The sequence below is a fragment of the Somniosus microcephalus genome, chromosome 7 (genome assembly GCF_052327205.1).
Source record: "Somniosus microcephalus isolate GS21.2 chromosome 7, FLI_Smic_1.0, whole genome shotgun sequence".
NCBI lineage: Eukaryota > Metazoa > Chordata > Chondrichthyes > Squaliformes > Somniosidae > Somniosus > Somniosus microcephalus.
Window position 1 is genome coordinate 77,644,283 of NC_140993.1, and position 27,002 is coordinate 77,671,284.

At 42.0% G+C, this 27,002-nt stretch overlaps 1 protein-coding gene across 3 annotated transcripts in view; it reads right to left on the bottom strand.

The window, feature by feature from the left end:
• Nucleotides 1-222: 222 nt before the first annotated feature.
• Nucleotides 223-27,002, bottom strand: part of LOC147114745 (putative C-mannosyltransferase DPY19L4) — a 119,007-nt gene continuing 92,227 nt past the window's right edge. For all 3 annotated transcript variants that reach the window (XM_085992638.1, XM_085992636.1, XM_085992639.1), the window contains 8 exons: nt 20,950-21,108; nt 18,521-18,640; nt 16,557-16,677; nt 16,404-16,460; nt 14,628-14,710; nt 11,975-12,107; nt 10,405-10,563; nt 223-7,168 (listed from right to left, as the gene is read on the bottom strand). In XM_085992638.1, coding sequence (XP_085848764.1) covers nt 6,995-7,168; nt 10,405-10,563; nt 11,975-12,107; nt 14,628-14,710; nt 16,404-16,460; nt 16,557-16,677; nt 18,521-18,640; nt 20,950-21,108 — 1,006 coding nt within the window. In that variant the 3' untranslated portion in view covers nt 223-6,994. The remainder of the gene's footprint in view (nt 7,169-10,404; nt 10,564-11,974; nt 12,108-14,627; nt 14,711-16,403; nt 16,461-16,556; nt 16,678-18,520; nt 18,641-20,949; nt 21,109-27,002) is intronic.

The following is a 27,002-nucleotide window of genomic DNA, read 5'->3' on the forward strand; positions in this document are numbered from 1 at the left end:
ATAGTTATTGGCAGACTCTCACATAATCATCAACTCATTAGACTACCTAATGAAATATCTCAAAAGCTTACATCCCTGACATTTTGTCAAATATAGCGTGCTACGTTAGCTTCTTTAACCTATAAATTTCAACACCAGTATCTTAAGGAGGAATGGCATTACCTGGAGAATTTTATAATTTAATTTTTTTTCTGGAAAACATAAATAGATCTCAATACAAAGTTAATTTTCCACAACTTTTATTTGCACCAGCACGTGTGTGACGATTATACTGTGTATACTCAACATTTCCAAAGCAAAACATCTTTTAAAATAAAATTACAAAAATATACACATGGATAACGCATGATCAAGTATGAGCTATTCAGCAATACACGGTAACTTGGATTCCATTTTATGGTAAAAAGTACCTAGTTCTGTTGGGGTGCTGATTGAATATAACTGAAGGTCTCTGAAGTTGATGATACAAGACCCTAGATCACAGATATGAATTGGATAGTTATACACTTAAAAAAAAACTTCCCTTGAATTTTCTCCCCCTCACCCCATCTCTCCTGAATACGACAACTCACATTGGAATACTGTTCCTGGGTCATGGCTGTTTGGTATAACACTCAAGTGATCATTCAACATGTAAAAGTCTGGACAATTAGTATTGATAGGTTATTCAAGCATGGGGGTCACCATAGCTAAATCCTCAGCTTGTTCTCACATACACCTTTCCAGCACAGATCAGTTGATAGCAATCAGGAGCAAGAACCAGTACAGGTTTGCTGGAGCTAATGGAACACTACCATTCCAACTGACTCAGCATGGACAAAGGGATATCAAACTTGGGGCTTTCACAACCTGTACATCTCAATTCCATACCAGGTGGTGCATTTACTAACTGCTTGAGGGGAGGAGAACCTTTATCTTTTAAGTAGCACCACAATTTAATTTACACAGCAGCATTTTAATAGCAATGTTTCAACAAGTTCTGTGCAATTCAGAAGGGGTAGCATCAGAAAATACATTTAGTGAAGTACCAACTTTAAAGTTTCCCTTTGGTATTTTAATCATAAAAAATGTGATAGTACAAGTTAGAGAAATACAGTAAATAACAAAATATAAGAATCTGACACTCCGAATAGCATTCATTGAATAGGTCAGGTGTTGAAGCTACTGAAGCTTTGCAACACAAAATTACAACAATTCATACTTGATCACTCCACTGGACATTGTTGGGCAAGTCAGCAGAAGTGAGTATCTATGCTAAAAATAAAACATTTATTAAGCAAAAAATATAGAATTTAAGGACGAGTGGCATTCGGCTCAATCTGGTATTTGTGAGTTATGCACATATGCCATTCCTGAAATGTTCTTTGTTCCCTACAGATCTCAGAGCACAAAAGGTAAAATGGTGCTCATACCAGTCTTGTCATACTTCATTTATGCAGGAGATAAGCAAAGATATGGAGAAGAAAATGTCAGAACAATGTGGCAAAGGCATTTTTAATAACACAGAATGTGGAGATATACAACAAGAACAACAAAGAACAAGCCTCTGGAGGTTGTGCTGGGACTTTACTTAAGTGTGGTCTGACCAGTGCATTGTACTGTGTTCAATTATGGTCATTACCATTACTAAAAAGCTCCACATGAATTGGAGAGAGCAGAGAAAACAGCAAGATGATTGATCCAAATCTAAAAGAAAATATTATGAGGAAAGACTGGAAAATTTCAAGCTCTATAGTCTCAAAAGAAAGTGGTTATGGGAGTCTTCACAGAGTTAGATAAACATTGTATAGTATAGATAAGGTAATCCCAGATTAGGAATTCTAATTAAGATAGAAAGAAAGATCAGAGTTCACAAGTTGAACATTGTGAAAATTTAAAACAAATATTAGTAAGAGCTTCTTTCCACAAGGAGTGAAATATTTGGAATAATATACAGGTCAGTAGTGAGGGTAAGAAGATTAAAGGGATTTAAAATGCAGATGGGTACTATTCTGGGAAAGAGTTTGGGTACTAATAAATGATGGCCAAATAGCTTCTTTTTGTCCTTGGCTTTTCTTTTGTTTTCAAAAAGCCATTCTGTTCATCATGTTTGCATCTTCCAGTGGGCATTTAGAAATTACATGGTAATTGACTATCCATTTATTTCATTTCCTCACAAAGGTGAATGACTACAGATAACATTTTCTTTCATTTCTCCTGCAAATCCCAAAGATAATCCAGTTAACCTGAACCACATCAAACATTACATTAGTAGCGAGATGTACAGCACTTTTGCCTATACTGAATGATGGAAAAATCTACCCCCTCACCAATGTAGCTCCCATCTTTTCAGTGTTGGTACTGAGTATACAAAGCACTCAGTGTAGTCACCGACAGATACACTAGCTGTGCTGCATCAGACACACGCAAGTGTTTACCTTTTACCCATTGAGTACTGCATATGTATCTTGTGTCATATCGTATAGTTATGCATGACTTATGGTTAATAGCACTATTGAACATGGGAAATGGGTTTAAGGCTCACAATACAGCACTGCACTATACTGTATGGTTTTAACCAGCAAGTATCCAGATTTTATAAAGTTTAAAAAGTGACTATTTATTTCTTCACATTGAGTGCAAACTTTTTAATTCTATAGTCTAAGTTTCTAACAGCTACACCACCCAGATGCACTAAAAAGCAAATAGTGATTTTTTTTCAAAATCTTACACTTAGAAGAAAAATTAACTGGAATTAGAAAATAGTTACAATATTTGATACCTCATTTGAACAACTGTTGTCTGCAAACATCTTGTGGTTATACAGTGTAGCAGGTGGACTTGCATTCTTGTGAGACCAAGGCTCCAATTACAAAGCTTGAATCAAATTCCTAATATTTTTCTCAAACATAACTACCATTAGACAGGTGCTGAATTTTGGGAATGTTTATATAGACCAAAATAAAGATAAGATAAAGAAATAGGTTAGAACAAATTACAATGGATGGGAGACGCTAGTGAAAATGCTTCTCAACAGTAAAGCTTTGGTCTTTACAGATAGTAGTCCCATAGAGATTTAAGTATAATGAATGGATGGGTCAGATTGGCATAAATGGTCTCAGGTAAGACAGGGGATCTCCAAGTTAATATAGGTTTCACTATATATTAGCATCTTGCTACCAAGATCATGCTACATATGTAGGAATTCTTTCTGCGAAATAATTCTAAACTTTTCAGAGCAGCCTAGCAGCTGCAGTGACACAATGTTAGACATCTGTATGGGGTAAAAGGGGTGGGATCCTGGTGACAAATAGCATTTGAGCTTAACTAGTGACCAGATCACTAGATATGCCAGAGAAAGCTATCTTGTCCTGTAATAAGTACCTCTCATTAATCAATAAAAGCAACACTGATGGTGGTCATGAAAATATAATAAGCTACACCATCCCACCTATAGGAGGGCTCAAAGTACCACAACAGCAGAGAGAATAGAACACTGGGGAGGGAGACAATATAATACTGGGAGGGAGAAAGATAGCAAAAGTGTTATATGCAATTTATAAAACACCAAAAAGAATCACAAGCTTCATGTCAAGATGATTGGGACCCTAGCAATGTATTTCAGTTAGAATGGAATTCTATATACAGTACAACCCACCCCCCCCAACCCCACGCAAATCTACAATCCTACAGGAACCATGTACCTTTTGCAAGGCACAACATTTAAGAGGGTATGTAACTTATGCAGAATTACATAGCATATGGTTATGATGCACTCAAATTATCCCAATTCCCCATCTTTTGTTCTTCTTAACCATTCCCACCTAAAGCCAACATTTACTAATCTGGATCATAATGTTGGATTTCCCCCCAAAAATGGTCCAGCCCAAGATAGACAAATCTCCAGGACCTGATGGTTCCCACCCAAGATTATTAAAAGAAATAAGTGAAGAAATTGCAGATACATTAGTCATAATTTTCCAAAGCTCTCTAGATTCAGTAACTGTGCATTTGGATTGGAAAACTGCAAATGTCGCTCCATTATTTAAGAAGGAAGGGAGAATCCAGGCAACTGCAGACCCATCAGTTTAACATCAGTTGTGGGAAAGTTACTGGAATCTATCAAAGACAGAGTGACTGAGTACTTGGACAAGAACAAAAGCTGATCAGAGAGTCAGCATGGATTTGTAAAGGGTGGGTCATATCTGATTAATCTAGTTGCATTTTTTGATGAGGCCACTAGCATGGTGGATAGGGGAGTGTCTATAGATATTGTCTATATGGACTTCCAGAAGGCATTTGATAAGATTCCGCACAAGAGATTATTAGCAAAAAGGAAAGCACATGGAATTGGAGGTAACCTTCTGACATGGGTCGATAATTGGTTGGGAGGTAGGATACAGAGAGCGAGGACAAAGGGAATGTTCTCTGATTGGCAGAATGTGACAAGTAGTGTTCCCCAGGGATCTGCACTGGGGCCTCAATTTTTTAATCATAGAAATTAATGACTTGGATTAAGGAATAGAGAGTTATATATCCAAGTTTTCAAATAACACTAAGTTATGAGGCACAGTAAGTTGTGTAGATGGGAGCAGGAAGTTACAAAGGGACTAAATGAGTGAGCTAAACTGCAGTGAAGTATGGGATCATTCACATAGAATCCACAAAAGATAAACTGGAACATTTTCTTAATGAGGAGAGGCAAACAGATTTAGGTGTCCATATAAACAAATCACTAAAAGCTAGTGCAGAGGTAGAAAAAGTAATTAAAAAGGCTAACGGAATGTTGTCTTTATCTCAAGGGGCTGGGATACAAAGCGGGAGGAAGTGATGCTCCAGTTGTACAAAGTCTTGGTCAGACCCCATCTGGAATACTGTATTCAGTTTTGGACATTGCACCTCAGGAAAGATATATTGGCTTTGGAAAGGGTACATTGAAGATTCACCAGAATTGTATCAGGGCTTAAAGAGTTCAATTGTGAAGACAGGTTGCATAAACTTGGCTTGTATTTCCTTGAGTTTAGAAGGTTAATGGGTGACCTAATTGAGGTGTTTAAAATGGTAAAGGGATTGGATAGGGCAGATAGAGAAACTATGAGAGAATCCAGAACAATGGGGCATAATCTTAAAATTAGAGCTAGACTATTTAGGAGTGAACTCATGAAGCAATTTTTCCACACAAAGGATAGTGGAAATTTTGGAACTCTATCCTTCAAAAGGCTATGGATACTGGGTCAATAGAAATGTTCAAAATATTTGTTAGGTAAGGGGGTCAAGGCATATAGAGCAAAAGGTGGGTAAATTTAGTTGAAGTACAAAACAACTGTGATCTAGTTGTAATTGAATGGCAGAACAGGCTCGAGAGGATGAATAGCCTACTCCTGTCCCAGTATCTGTTGAGATATTTTTCGGCTTATCAAGGTGAGGAATGCTGCGTTGGGGAATGGAACGCTTTCCATTTGAGGCAGCCAGTGTTAGCATCAAGTATTCCCAGGTAAGGCATAGCACAGCCAGATGCAGAGTAAAGCTGCCTCTACTCTGTTTCAACTGCAAGAGAATACCTTCTACCCCACCAGTGTGACACTTTTCCTCCGTTATCCACACCAGGAGTCCTGCGGCTTTTCTGAGAGAGATTATCAATTAGTGCCAAACTAACTTTGAGTTGTAGGCCATGCCCACCAGGAACTGGATTGAGACTGCTCAAACTCATTTACATTGCAGCATTACAGCCAGGAGACAGCGACATTCATCCCTTCAGCCTGGGCTGCATTTGAACACAGATCCAAGAGGCGAAAGACTAGTGTCTAACCAACTGCAGCACCTCGTTCCACTCCCAAGAGTTATTTTCTTTTTGAAAGTGAATTTGTTGTTTCCCCCTCCCTATTTTCCACAGCTTCATCTTTCTATTGTCAATAAAGGTGCTGGTGTCTTGAAATGGCAAAGCCGAGTCACTTGCTTCCCATCTTTGTGACTATGACAGGAATCTTCCCAAAAGTTGAGTTATAAGCTAGGTCACAAAAAGGGCATCAATGAGCAGCAAAATACATCACCAGACTGGCCTGAATAACCTTGAAGTGCAGATGTCTCCTACTAGCTCATCTACAGGGTAGCGCTCGGTCTTTTTCCTCACCCGCTGTTCTGGAAGATGGCTCATGGCAGCAGAACTGTGAGGCTAAAAAAATACTAATTTCCAAAATAAAATAAATAGAAGAACTATCTTTCACCTTCTTATATCACTCTTTAGAAATCAACTTCAAACTAAAAATGTGGTGCCTAATAATTCAATACAAAATTATTCATTAGTAATATACTGTACCATACAAGGTGAAAGAACAGTTAGTTTACTGTACATGTGCACTGCATGGATGTTTAAACCAGACTGTTCTATAAGATGTTCCTGTTTCAACTTATGAAGCCAGTAATTAAAAAAACAGCACCATCTCCTAGTCATGCTCAGTACTCATTTTTAGTAAGGCCTCAAGGACTCAATACAATGATCCTGTTCCTCTGTGTGTCTGTAACCGAAAACAGTGAAGTAAATTACCTACAGTAATACTTGAAAAAAGAGTTTTCTACTGACATAAAAGTCACTAAGCTTTGGGCAGAGCTTAGGCATGCAGACTGCGTGCACACAATGGCCGAGTGTTCTTAAGTTCCACCCAGAGTGCAGTGGTTTTTGAGACCATGTGCAGCTCAGTAGGGTCTGTTCCTTATCCAAACAGTTAAATACAGTACTCTTCTGCAGCTGAATTAACGGATATGCATTAACTTATTTCAACCTGACAAAAATTTTTGTTTTAGGCCTCCATTCTGAGTAACACCGTAGGCTGAACTCGGAAAAAAATTAGCGCTCTTTTCATTTCAGGCTAATTTGTAAAAAATAAGTTAAAAAAATGAATGCTTTTAAAAAGTCCATTTTAAAAAGTCCATATGCAAAATGAGGCATTACTTCAACACAAAAATTAAATATATGCAACACCAATGTGGATGGCGGTTAGGAAGGCTTCAATCTTCATTAGTACTGAAACGATATCAGTGTGTTGACTTTGTACACACGATATGACCTATTCCAGTAGACACGGGTGAAATAGTTGACATAAGGAGAATAGTCCAGCTTAATCTCATGGCAAAATCGTCCATATAGCGAAAACGCATAGTTTGCGTCACTGTCTCCTTCACTATAAAGTATCTGGAAAAGGAAAAAACACAAAAAACTAAAATTGCAGTTACCAACATTGAACTGAGAAAGAATACATTCACATCAAAACAGCCAGAAACACAGTGGCCTTCATGTGCACAAGCACAGGAGTTTATTAAAGCGTTTCACTTGCATATTATTTACAGGACAGAAACAGGACATTAAATCCACTGAAGTCTGCACCAGTGTTTTGTCTCTATGAGCCAAATCTAATTCCACTCCCCTGCTCACTCCTCGTGCCATTTATGGTGAAGAGCAATTTCATTTCAAACAATTATTTAATTCACTTTTAAAAGTACTATGAACTCTGTTCCAACAACTTGTGGCATTGAATTCCACATTCTAATCACCCTCTGTGTAAATATTTTTGTTTCTAACTCCTTTAATTGTTTGTGATTATCTTAAGTTTGTGCCCTTTCATTACAGTCTCAACTATCACTGGAAACAATCCATCACTATTCACCTTATTGTAACTCTTCATAATCTTGACGGCCTCTTTCTGGTCAGCACTTAACCTTCTCAGCTAAAGTGAAAAAGTGCCAACTTCTCAAGTTTCTTTTCATAACTGTAACCCATCATCCCAGGTAATATTCTAGTGAAGCTATGAGTACATTTTCCATTGTTTCTTATAATAGGGTATCTAAAACAGTACACAATACTCCAACCAAAGTCCAACTAAGATCTTGTACAAGATTAACATTACCTCCTTTCTTTTGTCCTCTATGCCCCGAACGACAAAGTTAAAGATTCCATTTAGCTTTTTTGGCCAAGTCTACTTATGCTGCCATTTTAATTACCTGTGTATCTGCACACCTAGGTCCCTCTATTCCTTTACTCCACTTAAGATCTTGCCATTTAAGCTGTATTTACTTCACATTTTTATACAGTGAAATGTACCTACAACCTATCTGCCCATCCTCCTAGCCTATTTAGGTCATCTTGAAATCTTTCAGTCTTGTCATAATTTGCCCAACTCATCAATTTGGTGTCATCAGAAAATGTTGACATTGATCACTTAATTCTTCATCCCTGTGGCACACCACTCATCACATATTTCCAGTCCGAGAAATTTCCCGTAACTTTCGCTTTCCGCCCTCCAACCAATTGGTACCTTTAGGCAATACTGCCCATTTACACAGAAAATAGACTCACTTTGAAAACATTGGCTCCAGATTTACAATCCTTCCCATGCAATAGAAGGTTTAAATTATACATATTACTTGTCAGAAATACTACAGAACAAATGCAATGTTACTTTCAGATAGCAGGAAGGTGCAGATTTACCTTCTCTTCCTCTTCTAAAAGAGAATATACATTCAATGCTTAAAGGGGCATTATACTGTAGGTTGGTGTTTAAAATGTGGTACCTCAAAAAATTAGCAAAGCAATTAAAAATGCTAACAAAGCACAGGGATTTATTTCTAGGGGTATAGAATTCAAAAGTAGTGAAGTTATATTAAAACTTGTATAGGACCCCTGGTCAGACTGCACTTAGAGCACTGTGCACAGTTCTGGTCTCCATACTATAAAAAAGGACATTGGAGCATTGGAGAAAGTGCAAAAAAGATTTTCAATGATGGTAACAGAATTGAGAGATTACAGCTATTGGGAAAGATTAAACAGGTTGGGGCTTTTTTTCTTTAGAAAAGAGAATATTTCCAGAGGTGGAGAGAATATTTCCATTGGTGGGAGAATCCAAAACTAGGGGCCATAGGTACAAGATAATTATTAATAAATCCAATAGGGAAATAAGGAGACATTTCTTAGAGTGGTTAGAATGTGGAACGTGCTGCCACAGGAAGTGGTTGAGACAAATAGCTTAGATACTTTCAAAAGGAAACTGGATGAGTACGTGAGAGAAAGGGAATAGAAAGATATGCTGAAAGGTTGAGATGAGGCAGTTGAATGGGAGGAGACTGGTGTGGAGTATTAACACCAGCACAGACTAGTCGGCTGAATGGCCCATTACTGTGCTGTATATTCTATGTAATGCATTAATAATAGATACATAAAAGACATGTGATTTCTGTGACTCAAGGCAACATAAAAAAGCTTTTAATATCGATCATATGACTGTTAGCATTATTGTATTTGCTTAACCTACAAAGGCTTCTAATATCTTTTGACTGATGTGATCTGGCACATGAACTGAAGACTGCGAAGAATGGCGAATCACTGGATTTTCTGCCACACAAGTTTCAGTTAATATAGGTATTGTAAATTCAGTATATTGTAAAATAAACAGTTATATTCTGTGGGATTATACTCTTGTGCAATGGAAGTTGAAAGCAGAACTGAAACTATTTTCCACCATATTTTAAATCACTCCATTAGAATAAATTGTAACATCCAACTTGGCCTACTTACATTTCAAAATTATCTCCTGTATCATTGATGCAGCTACTAATTCAATAAAACTTTAAATATACATGATGCTGGAGAAAGTTTTAATGATGAACTTTTAATGTTTGAACAAGAAAACTATAGCACAGTATTTCAGTTGAGCACTTGTAAACAACAATTGATCTTAAGAATGATTTTGTGTGATTCAATGGTCAATAGCCAATAGCATTATATAGTGGCTTACTACAACACTGAATATGCTGCAGAATATGTTTTTTTTAAATCAGTTATCTAAGTGATTAAAATATTTGTGTTGAAACAAGGGTGCTATGCTCACAGAAGCTTGTAAACTTCAGCTACGTTTAAAAGTATTGAGCTCTGCTCACCCACCATCTTGAAGCATCAGTAAGCAGTGTAACTGGTCTTAAACTTTAAAAAATCTCTCAGGCTTACACATCAGTACTGTAGGTATGAAGAGAAAACAAAAAGTGGCCTTACTGCTCAAAGATAGAGTTATTTTAAAATATGCTACAAAGATAAAATAGCTACTCATATCAGGTTTCAGTAAGTCAATCCAACTGTATTATCTGATATGTCTAAAGTCAACGAATGGGGAAATAAAAACAAAGGCTGAAACTCCCTCCCCAATCACTGAGGCAAATTCCAACTTATGTTTAAAATGCTCGTCCCTGCAATATACCCACAGAGCCTAGCATTAGGTAAATGAAAATTGAGCAGCAAATAGAAGCCAGGACACACAATGAAAAGGAACAATTACTGTCCTTTCCTTACCATGTACAGTTTCAACGTAACCAAACACCATCTTGGTCCTTCTGCTAAACCAATGCATGAATACTTGGAAAATAGATCTTTAATAAACTTACATGGCCATTTGCAACATCCAGCAAGTCTTTTACTCGGCAGCCTTTCACTGTACCCATGTCGTTACAAATTCCCTCTTCAATTATGACATAATCGGCTTTGTATGACATGAGAATCATATAAATATCTTCTGCAGATCTCCTAGAATAGACCTGGTAGATCTGGTGACAAGACAAAGCAGCAAATTGGGTAGAACAAACGTCTCAATCCATGGATTTGCAACTCTACGAAAAGAAACATTCCTGTTTTAGCCTGTCATTCTAAAATTTCTGCATTTAAATTTACTCTGGTGGTAGCATTAACCTTTAGAACAAAAATATAACCTTTCTGCTTTCTATGCAGACAGTGCTAATTCAGGAGGGGAGATGATTCCAAAGGCACTGGCCCTTCAGTATTTTACCCAACTGGCCATTATTCACGTATGAACATAGAAAGAGTGCTAATATACTATTGAACTGTGTGAGTATCATAACAGATCATGATCATCATCTAATATCCTGCCAGACTCACTGTTCAGTAGGTTTCACTAGATCATAATCAGGAGCAGTCAGTAACCAACTCTCCACTTCCTAAACTAGGGTGTGAAGACCAACTGTAGCATCCCTACTGCCGGATCCCAGTTGAGATAAGTTAACTGAGCACACAAACCTGGGTACTTGCTGGTCTGTTCCACAATGCACGGTGCATTCGCCAATGGAACCATTGGGAAAGTCCATACAGCGGCAAAACCCAAAACACACAGTGGCCCGTATTTGCCGATCGGAGGCTTCCTGCGTGCGGAGGCCGCCGATCTAGAAAAATTCTACGCCCTTACCCGAGGGCTCCGGAGGTCCGGACATTTTTCGCTCCTGGGCCTCTGCTCTACAAAATGTGAGGGCCAAGGTATCCCAGGGGCACATGTGGATCGCAAGCGTCCCTGGGATCAAGTGGGCCATGGGGAACCAATGAAAGAAGGGAATCCCCCTTCATACTTTTGACAGGTCTCTCAGCTTAGACCTATCAAAAGTATGAATGCAGATCACTCCAAAAACACATCAAAACATTAAATACATTTTTTTTAAACCACGTTTATAAAATTAGTTAAAATTACATTAAATTAAATATTTTAAACAAAAATGCAATTGTTTGAAAAAAAAATTAAAGATTTTTATGGGCCTAAAAATAAACTTACCTTTTTAAAAAGTATTTTAAAATTATAAATGAGTGAATTTTTTTTTTTTTTTTTTAACTTTTTAAAACTCTTATGCTGGCCTTACGCCTGCTTTTACCAGGCGTATGATTTTTAAAGGATTTCAGCAGGCGGAGGTTCTGCAGAAAGCGGAAATCTCCGCCCGCAGAGCCCCTTCTCCAGGGCAGGCGTGCGATCTGTCAAGAGGATTCTTCGCATGCCTGAAACCGGAACTTGCAAGGTCCCTACAGGTGTGTAAATAGCTCGTACACACCCGTAGGCATCGGAAAATACGGGCCAATGATTCATGTCAGTGGTTCAATGACAAAGTAATACAATGCCACTCCAGTGCAACCAGTGTGTGTCATGATGTGCAGCCTCTTAAGCCAATGAGAAGTGCTCACCTCCTCCGTCCGTTTTCTTAGATCCCTATCTGAATAGAGGGGATGGGTGGTCACTGTTCGGCCAGTACAGAGTTTCACAGTTCCCATAAGTTGCATGCTTCCAGCAAACACAGCAGCAGTAGGGGTTTGTCTTCTAGGCAACAAGAGCAATAAAAATAAAAAAAATAAAATTTAAGAATTTAAAGTACAGAACTGACTTATGCATTTAAAATGAAGGTGAAAGCACTAATAATCTGGCTCGCTGGTATACAAAAGGAAGTTTACACAAAACTGTAAGCTTCTCAAACAAGACAGTCAGTTGGGGAGGAAATAAAAAAGAACCTCATACCTTTAAGCAAAGAATGAGCGAACGAACTTGCATTGAAAGAGCTCCTTATCGCATTGCTCAGAATGTCCTAAGGTGCTTCACATACAATGAAGTGCAAAGTAACAAATCAGCCAATCCCCTGCCCATCCTCTCAAATGGTAAAATGATATATGCTGCACGTGAATGAGGGAGGGAGGGCAAGAGCAGCCATTTAGTATTTTAAAAATGATAAGGTTTCCTTTTGTTGGCATGAAGATCAAAATTATGAAAATAAACTACATTCTTATTTAAGAATGTCAGCCCACTGATGGATCCTAACTTTTTTTTTAAATAAATATTATGGCAGAGGACTTGCACCATAAAAAAATCAATCCAATAACAGCACAACATATGGGGTACGGTAGCATAGTGGTTATGTTACTGGACTAGTAATCCTGCACTAATGATCCGGGGACACGAGTTCAAATCCCACCACAGCAGCTGTGGAATTTAAATTCAGCTAATTAAATAAATCTGGAATAAAAAAGCTAGCATCAGTAATGGTGACCATGAAACAACCGGATTGTTGTAAAAATCCATCTGGTTCAATAATGTCCTTAGGGAAGAAAATCTGCTGTCTTTACCCGGTCTGGCCAATATGTGACTCCAGACCCACAGCAATGTGGTTGACTTTTGCCCGCCCTCTGAAATGGCCTAACAAGCCACCCAGTTGTACCAAACCACTACACGGACTGCAGCGGTTTAAGAAGGCAGCTCACTACCACCTTCTCAAGGGCAATTAGGGATGGGCAATAAATGCTGGCTTTACCAGTGACATCCACATCCCATGAACAAATAAAAAAAAATCCCTTATGTAAATGTGTTCTGCAATGGCGCTATAAGATAATGCCAATGTAAATAACAAACTCCCTAAAATTAAATCAGAAACATTGACAGAAAACAGTTTTGAGGATTAAAAATATTTTGAAATAAATGGCTTTCAATAGTCCCTGCAAATTACTTTAGCTATCTACATCAACATTACAGTACCAGACAAGAGAAAAGATGATTGTGAACTACAACAGAGACTACAGTGACTGGGGTTGAAAACTTTTCTCCTCCCGGCCCTGACCTGTCCAGCTGTTACTAGGTACTGTAGTACGAAAATGCAATTATTTTGCCTCTTAGACATAGTTTGAGGCGTGATAATGTGTTTTGAAGGTTCACTGATGTGTAGCTTCCGTAACAAAGTAGAATGCCAGGCAGCAAATTAAAATGCTACTATGCATGAAGCTGGAGTATTCAACTAAAGTTGCCTGGCTCAGCTGTATGCAGAGTAGGATCTGCTGAAGAGGCTCAATTGTGCATATTGGTGAGACTGCTCCTAGCATGGCACGTGCCACACTGTACTGATAGATAATCCGTTTTCTGCCTCAACAAACTGCTGCCACTTTGTCCAACCATGTTCAGTTCTCCATCTGAATTTGGTAACAAATGGAAGGTTATGGTCTGCCCTGAGAGGATTGGGTTAAAACCATGAGTCCCCAGTTACATTCAAAAGCTGGTAATTAAAAGCACATTAGTAGTAAAAGTAGATTCAAATTAGCACTTCTATTGAGTTGAATTGACTGCATTTGGTTCACATACCATTGTGCATACATAGCCTAAAGACTTCACACTGTATGTGGTAAAATATTGTTGCAGGACAGAAATTATTCCTTAAAAAAGTGTGGATTGGTGATTTTTTTTCTCCCTCAGGGGGAGAGATATTAATTCTGAGAAATGAAATATTTTCCCATTTCAGCCATTTAACCATATTGTTTTCCATTTAAACACTTTATAGGCCATTCAAAACTCTCATATACCTGTGCATATTTTTTGTCTCTCCCCATTTTTTTGTTCTGTTCCTTTTTAAATGCGGTTTATTTGTAATTTTTTTCCAGTTCTAAAATCATTAAGTTTAATGTTCTCTCCACAGATGCTAACTGACATGCTGAGTGTTTCAGGCGTCGTCAGTTTTTATGTTGGGATTTAAATACCTTTGGATTGGAGCGTTCCTCTCCAGGCTCCACAGTAATACCCCAGGCCTCGCTCCCCTCCACCCCCTCCCAGGAAGTACCCGTGGGCTGGCTTCTGTGTCAGAACTGGCCGAATTAACTAGGACGCCGACCAGCGAGCTGCATCGGGAGGCCCGATTGGCACCAGCAGCTCACCGGTATCATGTAGATGAGATCGGAGGCAGAATTTCCAGTGAGCCTTGGGTCTTCATTGTCAGACGCACCGGCCCACTTCACACTGATATCCAGCATGAGACCAATTTTCCAGCCACTGACTTTAATAAAGAATACACACCAAGTTACAACTTACTTGATCCAGTTCATCAGCTCTACTGTATCAGAATCATAAAATTCCTGAAGTTCAGAGAGTTCGGCCATTACATCTGGAAAGAACTAATGAACAAGTACTTTAAGTTAAATGCATAATGCTCAGCTAAACTAACATAAACAAGTCAAAATGCACTATTACAACAGAACTTGCCTTGGCCCTTCTCCTGAAGGCAATGGCATACTAGAGTACAGTTCCACAGTCACCAACCATCCTTCAGCACCTCACTGAAGTGGCCATTCCTCAAGCATAAACCCAGACAGTGAGTGTTAGTTGGTTATTCAACTGTGGGAGGCATTACAGCTAAGCAGCAGAGGATTTTGAGATTGGTGGGGAGAAACATTACAGAGGCCTCTATTCTGTAATTAACTGTGCTACAGTTGACTTGGGACTGCTCAGTGCTTGGTACAAGTTTTCTTGTAATCTTCTGCATTCTTCCTCCGTTTCCCAACCCTTAGTTTCAGCAAACTTCAATATGATCCCCCTCGTGCTAGTCAAAATCATTAATGAAAAACAAGAGAGATCCCAGCACAGATCCCTGGACCACACCACTACCCCATCAAGCTAATCTCAAAAACAATCAATCAATTAATCCCTGCTCTTTGTTTTCCAGTGCTTTCCAGCCTCAACCTATCACTTTATCCACATGGCTACATTTGCTTTGATACCATGTGCTTTAATTTACAGCAAGTCTCTTGAGCAGCACCTTATAAAAACACTTCTAAACATATCCACCACATTCCCTTTAGCTAGATCCTCTGTGAATTTCTCAAAAAAATCAATTAGGTTTGTCAAGTATGACCTGCTCTTTACAAATCCTTGATCAGTCTGTGTCTTGCTATGTGCTCACTAATTTCTTCCTGTATTGTGGGTCTGAGAAGTTTTCTCACAACCAAGGTAAGATTATTTCTCACAACCAAGGTAAGATTATTTAATGACCCAGAATTTCCTGGCTAATTCATTTCCCTTTTTTTGAACAGAGTAACATTTACCACCCTCCAGTCTTTTGCTGTAATTCCCATTGCCAAAGATATTTGAGAATGATGGTTCGTGCCTCTGCTATCGTCTCCCCAATCTCAAGAATTCTGGGATGAATCCAGCTGGACCGTGTGATTTTTTTTATGTTTAGAACCATTACTATTTTTAAAAATGTAAATATAGTGTCCTTTTCAATATTTATCTTCAGTAGTTTCTCTTCCACACCTTCCTCGGGTATTCCTACAGTCCCATTTCACTATTCACTCTAAAAGCTTATGCCAAATACTTAAACATTTCCACATTCCTTCATTCTCAAGCACAAGACGCCCTTCATCTTTAAGTGGTCCCACGCCTTCCTTGGCTATTCTTTTACTTCTTATGCACTTATAAAAGCTCCTGCTTTTCCTCTGTATATTGATTGTCAGTCTTTCATACTTTCCCTTGGCCTTCCTAATCTCCCTTTTTACTTCCTTTCTGTACCTTTCATATTTCTTACAGTTCCTCAACCATGAGGCACTGGACCAATCCATGGCCCTCAACTATCCTACTTCACAAGCAAGAAGGAGCCACATTTAAGTGAACTAAGCCAGATTATATTATCAACTTGGCCAAGAATAGAAAACAGTCACCACCTGCCCAGATATGCCCTGCCCTGTCCATATCTTCCCACTCTCTGAATTATCCAGCCATAAGTGATTTCAAAAACACATCTGATTAACAAATGTATTTGTCAACATAACATATCACAGTACTGAAACAGAAGTTTGCAAATGTACTCACATCCTTCCACATGCTGAACCCTATTATTGTTGGAACTGCAGTACTTAACATAAGAGCCTAAATTAAAAAAAATACAAAGAATATTACTCTGTAGAAGAAAATTAATAAAAAGTTTGTGGCCTTCAATGATCTAAAGGAGTATTCTGAACTCACCAGAAGCACTGGAGGCACTGTCCTTAGTCGCAACCACTTAAACACAGTCATCCAGATTTCAGGAGAGCAAACACCAAAGGCAGTGAACATACAGGCATAAGGAGTCCATAAATACTTCAAGCTGTGAAGGCATAATGTGCAGTAAGAGTTATTACAGGTAATCCTTTAAGTTTTTCTAACAAGCATCACCAACAGAAATTACAGATGTAAACTTGTCAGGGAATTCCCACTGTCAACAAAATTCTGCAATTACATAGAGGAAGCTAAACAGCACCACCATCTGGGTACTGACTAGAATAACCATCCGTCACAACCCAGGAAGGATAAACAATGGCAAAACCCCTTATATAATCCAAAAGTATAACAATGCACTTAGTTCCTACAAAATAACCACATATTATTTATATTTATCCACTTTGGTAGGAAAAATAGAAAAACAGAGTATTTTTTAAATGGTGAAAGATTGGGAAATGTTGGTGTTCAGAGGGACCTGGGTGTCCTTGTACACGAATCACTGAAAGTTAACATGCAGGTACAGCAAGCAATTAGGAAAGCAAATGGTATGTTGGCCTTTATTACAAGAGGATTTGAGTATAAGAGTAAAGACATCTTACTGCAATGATATAGGGCCCTGGTGAGACCACACCTGGAGTATTGTGTACAGTTTTACTCTCCTTACCCAAGACTGGTTCCTGGGATGGGGGGGGATTGTCCTATGAGGAGAGATTGAGTAGGCCTATATTCTCTAGAGTTTAGAAGAATGAGAGGTGATCTCATTGAAACATACAAAATGCTCGACAGGGTAAATGCAGGGAGGATTTCCCCTGGCTGGGGAGTCTAGAACCATGGGTCACAGTCTCAGAATAAGGGGTCGGCCATTTAGGACTGAGATGAGGAGAAATTTCTTCACTCAGAGGGTGGTCAATCTTTGGAATTCTCTACCCCAGAGGGCTGTGGAGGCTTAGTCGTTGAGTATATTCAAGACAGAGATCGATAGATTTTTGGATATTAAGGGAATCAAAGGATATGGGGATAGTGCAGGAAAGTGGAGATGAGGTAGATCATCAGCCATGATCTTATTGAATGGTGGAGCAGGCTCGAAGGACCAAATGGCCTACTCCTGCTCCTATTTCTTATGTTCTTATATTCTGATCTGCCACTATTACAAGATAATAAAAATCTGCGTGAAATAACATTTACAGCCCTACCACAAACTGCATTGTGGCCATTAATAGACACCATGGCACCAAATAATCTCACACACACAACAGTATCTCTTAGAACTCAACGGCTCAGTGAGGAAATCACTGCTTGGTGTCGGACTGAGCCACACAGATTAGGAAGGTCCCAGCTTCAATCTTGGTCTGTGCCAAGTTAACAGATCTCAACCAGGGTAGCAACTGGAGTTCCACAACTGATCATAGTGGCCTGGACAAGGACAGGAGGGAAGCCATGCTTCCTGCTGTGGATTGTAATCCACTGACTACCGCAGGAAAGTGCCCATGTGGATGTCAGGTGACGACAGGACCAGATTCGTTGTTATGTCTTTCTCCTCGACACACACGCACAAAAATTACAGTTATCCTTTACAGATTTCACAAAATTAAGACGCCATCATTTTAAAGCCCATTAGTGTAGAAACAATTAGTGATTTACATTTTTTTAAATAAAAACAGGCTAATAAGTTTAACAAAAAAGTACAAAAAAAAAATGAACTTCCTTGCCTTACTCAACAATAATGAGTATTTAACGGAGACAATATTACCCAGGAAGAATAAGTTACTAAAGTTTATTCATATATCTGCAGTTCTCATTAGCTATGGATTTTTTTAAACATGTGTAACCAGGCCAGTAATGGACTAATAGAATTCCTCCAACTATTTCATAACACTCCACAGGTTCCAAGAGCCTGAGTTCTCGTCACTTTAAAAAGGTGCCCACAGGATCTCCATAAACACACTTACCCTTGGAACATCAATGCCAGTGAACCAAAGAGCACCATGTGCAACATGTGGTAAACCACCTCCGGCCTCTCACCGATCGCCATGTTCTCCAGCGAACCATCATTTTTTTGAGGCACATCACTAAAGCAAAATAAACAAACTTAAATTGCCACATTAAAATCTTCACGACTTCAGTAAAAGTAACTAAGGAATATTTTGGAACACGGAATCTACAGTTTATCAAAGCTGTAATATTGGATAATAATGTCCTCATTTACTAATTTTAGATACCATGAAGAATTCTTCCTCCCGTTTTGCCAAAAAGTACAATGTCTGTCAATGTATAGCTGGACCACAGAAGGAAAAACACAAATGTCTACAATATAGGTTCTACCTATATATCCTTGAAATTTGAAAAAAATTAATAATAAATTAGAATACAAAGTTACATTTCACCCATTTTTCTGCACCACAAATTGCTTACTATCCCAGTACAGTCTGTATACGGGCTACATGAGGAGAGGGATGAGCTAGTACAAGAGGATGAAGGAAGTGCAGTGGTTACATTACTGGACGAGTAATCCAGAGGCCTACAATAATAATCCAGCGAATGTTAGTTCAAATTCCATCACGGCAGTTGGAAAATTTGAATTCAGTTCTTTAAAAATCTAGAAATAAAGAGAGCTGGTATCAGCAAAAGTGACCATGAAGCTGTTGGAGTCTCGTAAAAACCCAACAGCATTGTGGGACCATCTTCACCATTCGGAATACAGTGATTCAAGAAGGCCCACCACCACTTTGTCAAGATAACTAGGGATGGGCATTAAATGTGGCAGTGATGCCCACATCCCACGAACAAATTAAGGGAACGGTAGCATAGTAGTAATGTTACTGGACTAGTAATCCAGAGGCCTGGACTAATAATCCAGAGACAAGAGTTCAAATCCCACCTCAGCAGCTGGGGAATTTAAATTCAGTTAATTAAATAAATCTGGAATAAAAAGCTAGTATCAGTAATGGTGACCATGGAACTACCAGATTGTCGTAAAAAATCCATCTGGTTCACTAACGTCCTTTAGGGCAGGAAATCTGCCGCCCTTACCCGGTCTGCCCTATAGGCGACTCCAGAACCACAGTAATGTGGTTGACTCTTAACTGCCCCCTGAAATGGCTTAGTAAGCCATTCAAGGGCAAATAGGGATTGGCAATAAATGCTGGCCTTGCCAGCGAGGCCCACATCCCGTGAACAAATAAAAAAAAAATCCTGAGAATGAATTAAACAGTATAATGATATATGCAAGAGTATTCTCACACCTACATTAGAAAAGCTTGAATTTTTAAAAAATGTACTATTTAGTCCTTTATTAAATCCATCAGTCAAAGAATAGGTATAAACACAGAACAATTGACATTATGTGTTGTATTGAAGCTTGCAACTACCAATGCTGGTAGTCAGCAGGCTATTATATAGCTGATAAATATAAAAGAATGTAAGCATTTGTACAGCAATGATTTCATCTTATTTCAAATTGATTAATAATGCTATTGTCTTCACTGCAAGTTATTGTCTAAAGCTAAAACAGATGTCTCATGGTGTAATTTCTGTTCTTTAGCAGCCTTTCAAATACTAAGCTATCTTAATGCATCATAAATGCTCTATTTTTACAAAAAAGTTTACAATTGTAGATTGAATTGAATTTTGTTAGATTTAAAGATCAATACATTGTTATAATGAGCCATTCAGAGCTGGTGATGTCAGTAACAGTGAATTTCATTATGCCCTTCCTCGAATGCTTTGCTGTGTTGCAGCAGTGCTCGAATGCTCCGATTCACCTTTGAAGGTGGAAGCACTCCAGCGGCACCCACTGAAAATGATACACTAATTCAGCATGTAGTCCTCGCAAGTGCACAGCTCTCGAAATTGTTGAGCTTTGTCACAGTTTATACGCGTCACCGGATGAGGGCATGGTTTCATCCTACGATTAGCCAGTGAAACAAAACATAATTACTGGATCTTGAATTCTCTATTAAAGAAATACGTCAGGCTAAGGCCGTATGACTGCCTTAAGCATTCCTTATTAGAATTTCCTATATGCAAAATATTTCCAAAAATAGATCTAGGATGCTATACTTGGGAGTGCTCGACAATGAATCGAAATGTCTGAAACTTCTATTTCTCAGCGCCAACATCTCTCACATTAATGAGTATAACATTCATCAAACAAGTTATGAGGCATCCATTTGAATGCTTCCAGTATCACTCACTCTTTCCCATCCATTGCTTATTCTATTTAATGAATTAATCCTTCAGCCTCATGATAAATGTTCTAAAGTGGTTTTATGCATATAAATCATAATCCAATTATTTATTGTGGCGTATTTCTTTAGCATCTAAGCTAAATCCTTTGGCAGCAATACACCTAGTCGATAACCTCTACTTCCTTCCTTACCGAAACTTCCTGAAAACGACTTCCAAGGTTGAGAAAAGGCAGATAAGCAACACAGACATACAGAATGGGAGAAGACAGGTCTGGGTCAGTCGGATAAAGAATTCTTGCGATGGGGTCTGGAAGGTTTCCTGACAGAGCAGCAAGTTTGTGTTGAAGTCTCTGAGTGAAAAAAAGGGAAAAAGAGAGATTACTAGAGCAGTAAGGAACACAGCAAAAGGAATAGGCCATTCTGCCCATCAAGCCTGCTCATTTTAATGATCTAAAATTCTTAGGGGTCGATTTTCCTGGAGCCGTCAGGCAGGGTTTCAGGCGTGTGGGGTGGGGAAATCCCGAATTTGGGGGTCCCGACACCATCCCGCCCCATGCAAGTTTCAGGGGCGGCGGGTACCCGCCCCGCACTGGGACCCGCCGAAACCAGGCGGGAAGGGATTAGTGCCAATTAACTGCCTGTTAACAGGTAGTTAACAGGCAGTTTTTAGCCTAATCCCTATTTTGAGGGGTTTCGTGTGGGATTCCCGATGGCTCCAAACCACGCCAGGTTAGAGCAGGCGGGCCATCAGGTTGAAGGAGTTGGACGGGTTGAAGGAGTCGCGATGCCGGTGCTCAGGTGAGTGATGGGTGCATGAGTGCAAAGGTAAGTGTGTTTGGTGTGTCTAAAGTGTGTAAAGAACTTTTACTTACCTGTACTTACCTTAACAGCCTTTCTTCCTGTAGCCGTCGGGAGCCCATCACTCAGCCGGCAATTAAAGCTGAACGGCTGCGATCCGTGAAAAGTGACAGCCTTCAGCTTTGAGTGCTGCTGAGAGTTCTAACGGAGTCTGTGCAGAAAGACTCATGTTAGAACTCAGACTATCAGTGTTTCACAGCTTCAAACAGCTGTGAAACACTGATATTTCATCTGTCAAGAACTCTTGACAGATGAAATTGCAGTCTGTGACATCACCTGTTGCCGGGTGGCCCTTTATTGGCCTGCTGAGCCCACTGGGCGGCCTCAACAAGGTCAATCAAGGGAAAATCGCGCGGATTGGCTGGACGTCGAAGTAGGCGGGTCTAAAACCCGAAAGTTGTAGTCCCGCCTTCTTCCCGACAGCTTCAGGAAAATCGACCCCTTAATTTCAGAAAGACTTTTCTAAAGTACTGCACTGTTCATATGTTCCAATGAAAACAGAACTTAAGTGTTAAGAAAACAAAAATATTTGCTAAAGAAATACAAACTAATTTTCATACTGGGAAAGAGATTTGTGTAATGCCAGATTTCTGTCAACATATTCATTACAATATAATTAATATATTCACAGCACAGCATATATTTGAATGTTAAGTTACACAAGAGGCCAATAAATCAAATCAAATCAAATCAACTTTTATTGTCATTGTTAGTGCACAAGTGCAGTACAACGAAATGTAGGCTTGCGGCTCCCGAGAGTGTACAATTTGGATTAGGACACTTAAACATTTCAACATACATTTGTACATATATATTAGCATAACTATGACCATAATAAAGTGCATCGGCAGATGTGCAGGTGATGCGCCATCAATTACTCAAAAGACTGAGGTTGAGCGAGTAACAATCAGGCTTTTATTAACTAAAGAATGAAGGTCTAGTCTCGAGTGGTCGACCCGTCCAGAATACTAAGGGACTGGGAGGTAGTCACTTATATACCTGGAATAGTGGGAGGAGTCAGCCGAGGCATGTCCAGACCTGTACCTAGTGGAATACACATACAGACACAGACAGGTATAACAGTGGTTTACCACATTCACCCCTTGTTTAAAAATGAGTCCGGCGGGGTGAAGTGTATTTAAAAGTTCGTGTATTGGAGTCTCTCCGGAGGTCTTGTCTGCCGCTGTGATCGACGTGGCGACGGCAGGGGTGGTGGAGCTTCCGGCGTCGCGTCCCGTGTAGGCTGGGGCCCTGGCGTGTAGTCCTCGTGGGTGACGGTCCAAGGCGAGCCGGTTGCTGCGGTTGGATATCGGGTCGTGGGGGGGGGGGGGGGGTGGTGGTAATGGGTAGTGGGTTACAGCGGTCCCCGAGGGTGCGAGGTCTCGTATGGAGACTGTGTCGTAGTGGGTTACAGCGGTCCCCGAGGGTGCGAGGTCTCGTATGGAGACTGTGTCCTCCCGCCCGTCCGGGTACGCAATGTAAGCGTACTGGGGGTTGGCGTGGAGGAGGTTGACCCTCTCGACCAGGGGGTCCGTTTTATTGGCCCTCATGTGTCTTCTCAGTAGTACCGGCCCTGGGGACGTCAGCCATGGCGGTAACGATGTCCCCGATGTGGACTTCCTTGGGAAGACAAACATTTTCTCGTGAGGGGTGGCATTGGTGGCAGTGCAGAGCAGTGACCGAATCGAGTGGAGCGCATCGGGGAGCACCTCCTGCCAGCGGGAGGTCGGAAGGCCCCTAGACTTTAAGGCTAGTAGGGCAGCCTTCCAAACTGTTGCATTCTCTCTTTCCACCTGTCCGTTCCCCCGGGGATTGTAACTGGTGGTCCTGCTTGTGGCTATACCCCTAGCGAGCAGGTACTGGCGGAGTTCGTCGCTCATAAACGATGAGCCCCAGTCGCTATGGATATAGCTGGGGAAACCGAACAGGGTGAAGAGGCTGTTCAGAGATTTAATGACCGTGGCACTGGTCATGTCCGGGCAGGGGATAGCGAACGGGAACCGGGAGTACTCGTCAATGATGTTGAGGAAGTACACATTGCGGTCGGAGGAGGGGAGAGGCCCTTTGAAATCGACGCTCAGGCGTTCGAAAGGGCGAGTGGCTTTTATCAGGTGGGCTCTGTCTGGTCTATAAAAGTGCGGTTTGCACTCAGCGCAGACTTGGCAGTTCTTGGTCATGGTCCTGACCTCCTCGATGGAGTAAGGCAGGTTGCGGGCCTTGATGAAGTGGAAAAACCTGGTGACCCCCGGGTGGCAGAGGTCATTGTGGAGGGCCCTCAGCCTATCGATCTGCGCGCTGGCGCAGGTGCCATGCGATAGGGCGTCTGGGGGGTTCATTGAGCTTCCCAGGCCGGTACAAGATCTCGTAATTGTAGGTGGAAAGTTCGATTCTCCACCTCAAGATCTTGTCATTTTTGATTTTGCCCCTCTGCTTGTTGTTGAACATAAAAGCAACTGAACGCTGGTCAGTGAGCAGGGTAAATCGTTTTCCGGCCAGGTAGTGCCTCCAATGACGCACAGCCTCCACGATAGCCTGGGTCTCCTTCTCGACCGCGGAGTGTCTGGTCTCCGGGCCCTGGAGGGTTCGTGAGAAGAATGCCACAGGTCTCCCCGCCTGATTAAGGGTGGCGGCCAGAGCGAAGTCGGACGCATCGCTTTCCACCTGGAAGGGGATGGATTCGTCCACTGCGTGCATGGTGGCTTTGGCAATGTCTTCCTTGATACGGTGGAAGGCTAAGCGGGCCTCTGCCATCAGGGGAAAAGAGGTGGATTTGATCAGCGGACGGGCTTTGTCTGCATAGTAGGGGACCCACTGGGCGTAGTAGGAAAAAAACCCTAGGCACCTCTTCAGAGCTTTTAGGCAGTGGGGCAGTGGGAGTTCCATAAGGGGACGCATCCGGTCCGGGTCGGGACCGATGACCCCGTGTTCCACAACACAGCCAAGGATGGCGAGGCGGTCTGTGCGGAATATGCACTTCTCCTTGTTATATGTCAGGTTCAGGAGTTGGGCGGTGCGGAGGAATTTCTCGAGGTTTGTGTCATGGTCCTGCAAGTCATGGCCGCAGATGGTCACATTATCTAGGTAAGGGAAAGTGGCCTGCAGCTCGTTTTGATCGACCATCCGGTCCATCTCCCTTTGGTAACGCCGAAGGGAACCCTAAGGAAGTGATAGAGGCGGCCGTTTGCCTCAAAAGCAGTATACTGGCGGTCTTCAGGGCTGATGGGGAGCTGGTGGTACGCTGATTTCAGGTCAATGGTCGAAAAGACGCGGTACTGCGCGATCTGGTTGACCATGTCAGCTATGCGGGGGAGTGGGTAGGCGTCCAGCAGGGTGTAGCGGTTTATTGTTTGGCTGTAGTCGATGACCAGGCGTTGTTTCTCGCCGGTCTTAACGACCACAACCTGGGCTCGCCAGGGGCTGGAGCTGCCCTCAATAATCCCCTCCTTCAGGAGCCGTTCCACTTCGGTTTTGATGAAAACCCTGTCCCCGGCACTGTATCGCCTGCTCTTTGTGGCGATGGGCTTACAGTCGGGGGTGAGGTTAGCAAACAGTGGGGGGGGTGGGACTCTGAGTGTGGAGAGGTTGCATCTGGTGCGCGGCGGGCAATTTGGAGGCTGCTGGCTGCGGACTGTGAGTGGGGGGAGGGGGCCACCGTAACGCTTTTGAGGTGGCACTGGAAATCCAACCCCAGTAGAACGGCAGCGCAGAGGTCGGGCAGGACCAGGAGTTTAAAATTATTGAACACAGTCCCGTCTACTACTAGTGTCACCACGCAGTAGCCGCCAATGTCCGCTGACTGGGACTCGGAGGCCATAGAAATCCGCTGGTGCGCAGGCAGGACTGGGAGAGAGCAACACCGCACCGTGTCAGGGTGGATGAAGCTCTCTGTGCTCCCGGAGTCAAAAAGGCAGTTTATTGCATGGCCGTTTACCTTAATGTCCATTTTGGACCGAGCTAGCTGGTGCGGTCTCGTTTGGTCCAGCGTCACAGAGGCCAGCGTAGGGGTCGGTGTGTCGCTGCGAGTATCAGATGGGGGGGGGGGGGGTTGGCGGTCTGCTGCGTCCCGGCTGGTGTCCAAGATGGCGGCGTCCATGATTCCCATGTGGCTGGAGTCGTCCAAGATGGCTGCTGCTGCGGTGGTTCGCACATGGCTGGGGAGGCCCAAGATGGCGGCCCGCACGGCCCACACGCGGCGCTGTTGGGGGCCCAAGATGGCGGCTCGCACGGCCCACACGCGGCGCTGCTGGCGTTCGGGGTGGCTTTGGCCTTGCAGACGCTGGCGTAGTGTCCCTTTTTCCCGCAGCCCGAGCAGGTCGCATTCTTCGCCGGGCAGCGCGCTCTGGGGTGTTTGGCCTGGCCACAGAAGTAGCATTTCTGGCCTTGGGATACTGCTGTCTGGCTTTGGGACACTGCTGCGGTAGTTGGGCCGTTGTTGGGCTGTGGCGGCACAGTGCTATGGGGCTGTCCTACCGTGTCCCAGGTTGTCGTTCCCCGCAGCGTCCACGGTGCAGAGGAGTAGGCATCCATGCCCCGGAAGGCTGCGTCCAGCATTAGTGCGATGTCGGAGGCTTTGTCGAGGGTGAGGTCACTCTGCTCCAGCAGTCGCTGTCGGGTGTAGTTGGACCTGTGGCCCGCTACGAAGGCATCCCGGATCAGTTCCTCCGTGTACTTAGTGGGCGTTACCGCCTTACACCCACAGGCCCGGCCAAGCACGGACAGTGCTTGGAGGTATTCCTCAGTCGATTCCCCAGGTTGTTGCTTGCGACTCCCCAGAAGGTGCCTAGCGTATACTTCGTTCACAGGGCGCGTGTACTGGGTCTTGAGGAGCTGGAGGGCGGCTGTGTACGAGGTCGCGTCCCGGATGACTGAGTACACTCGGTGGTTCACCTTGGAGAACAGGACAGACAGTTTGTCCGCATCCGTTTCGGCCGCAGTGGAGGCAGTCAGGAATGTCTCGAAGCACGTGAGCCAGTGAGCAAACTTGGTGGAAGCGTCCGCTTCCCGACTGTCCAGGTCCAGGCATGCTGGTGTGAGGATCTTCTCCATTATAAAAAATTTAGTTAATAAAATTGATGCGCCATCAATTACTCAAAAGACTGAGGTTGAGCGAGTAACAATCAGGCTTTTATTAACTAAAGAATGAAGGTCTTGTCTCGAGTGGTCGACCCGTCCAGAATACTAAGGGACTGGGAGGTAGTCACTTATATACCTGGAATAGTGGGAGGAGTCAGCCGAGGCATGTCCAGACCTGTACCTAGTGGAATACACATACAGACACAGACACGTATGACAGTGGTTTACCACAGCAGGCTTTAGTGTTTATTTGTGGAGTTCAGTAGGATGACAGCCCTGGGAAAGAAGCTGTTCCTAAATCTGGTCGTACGGG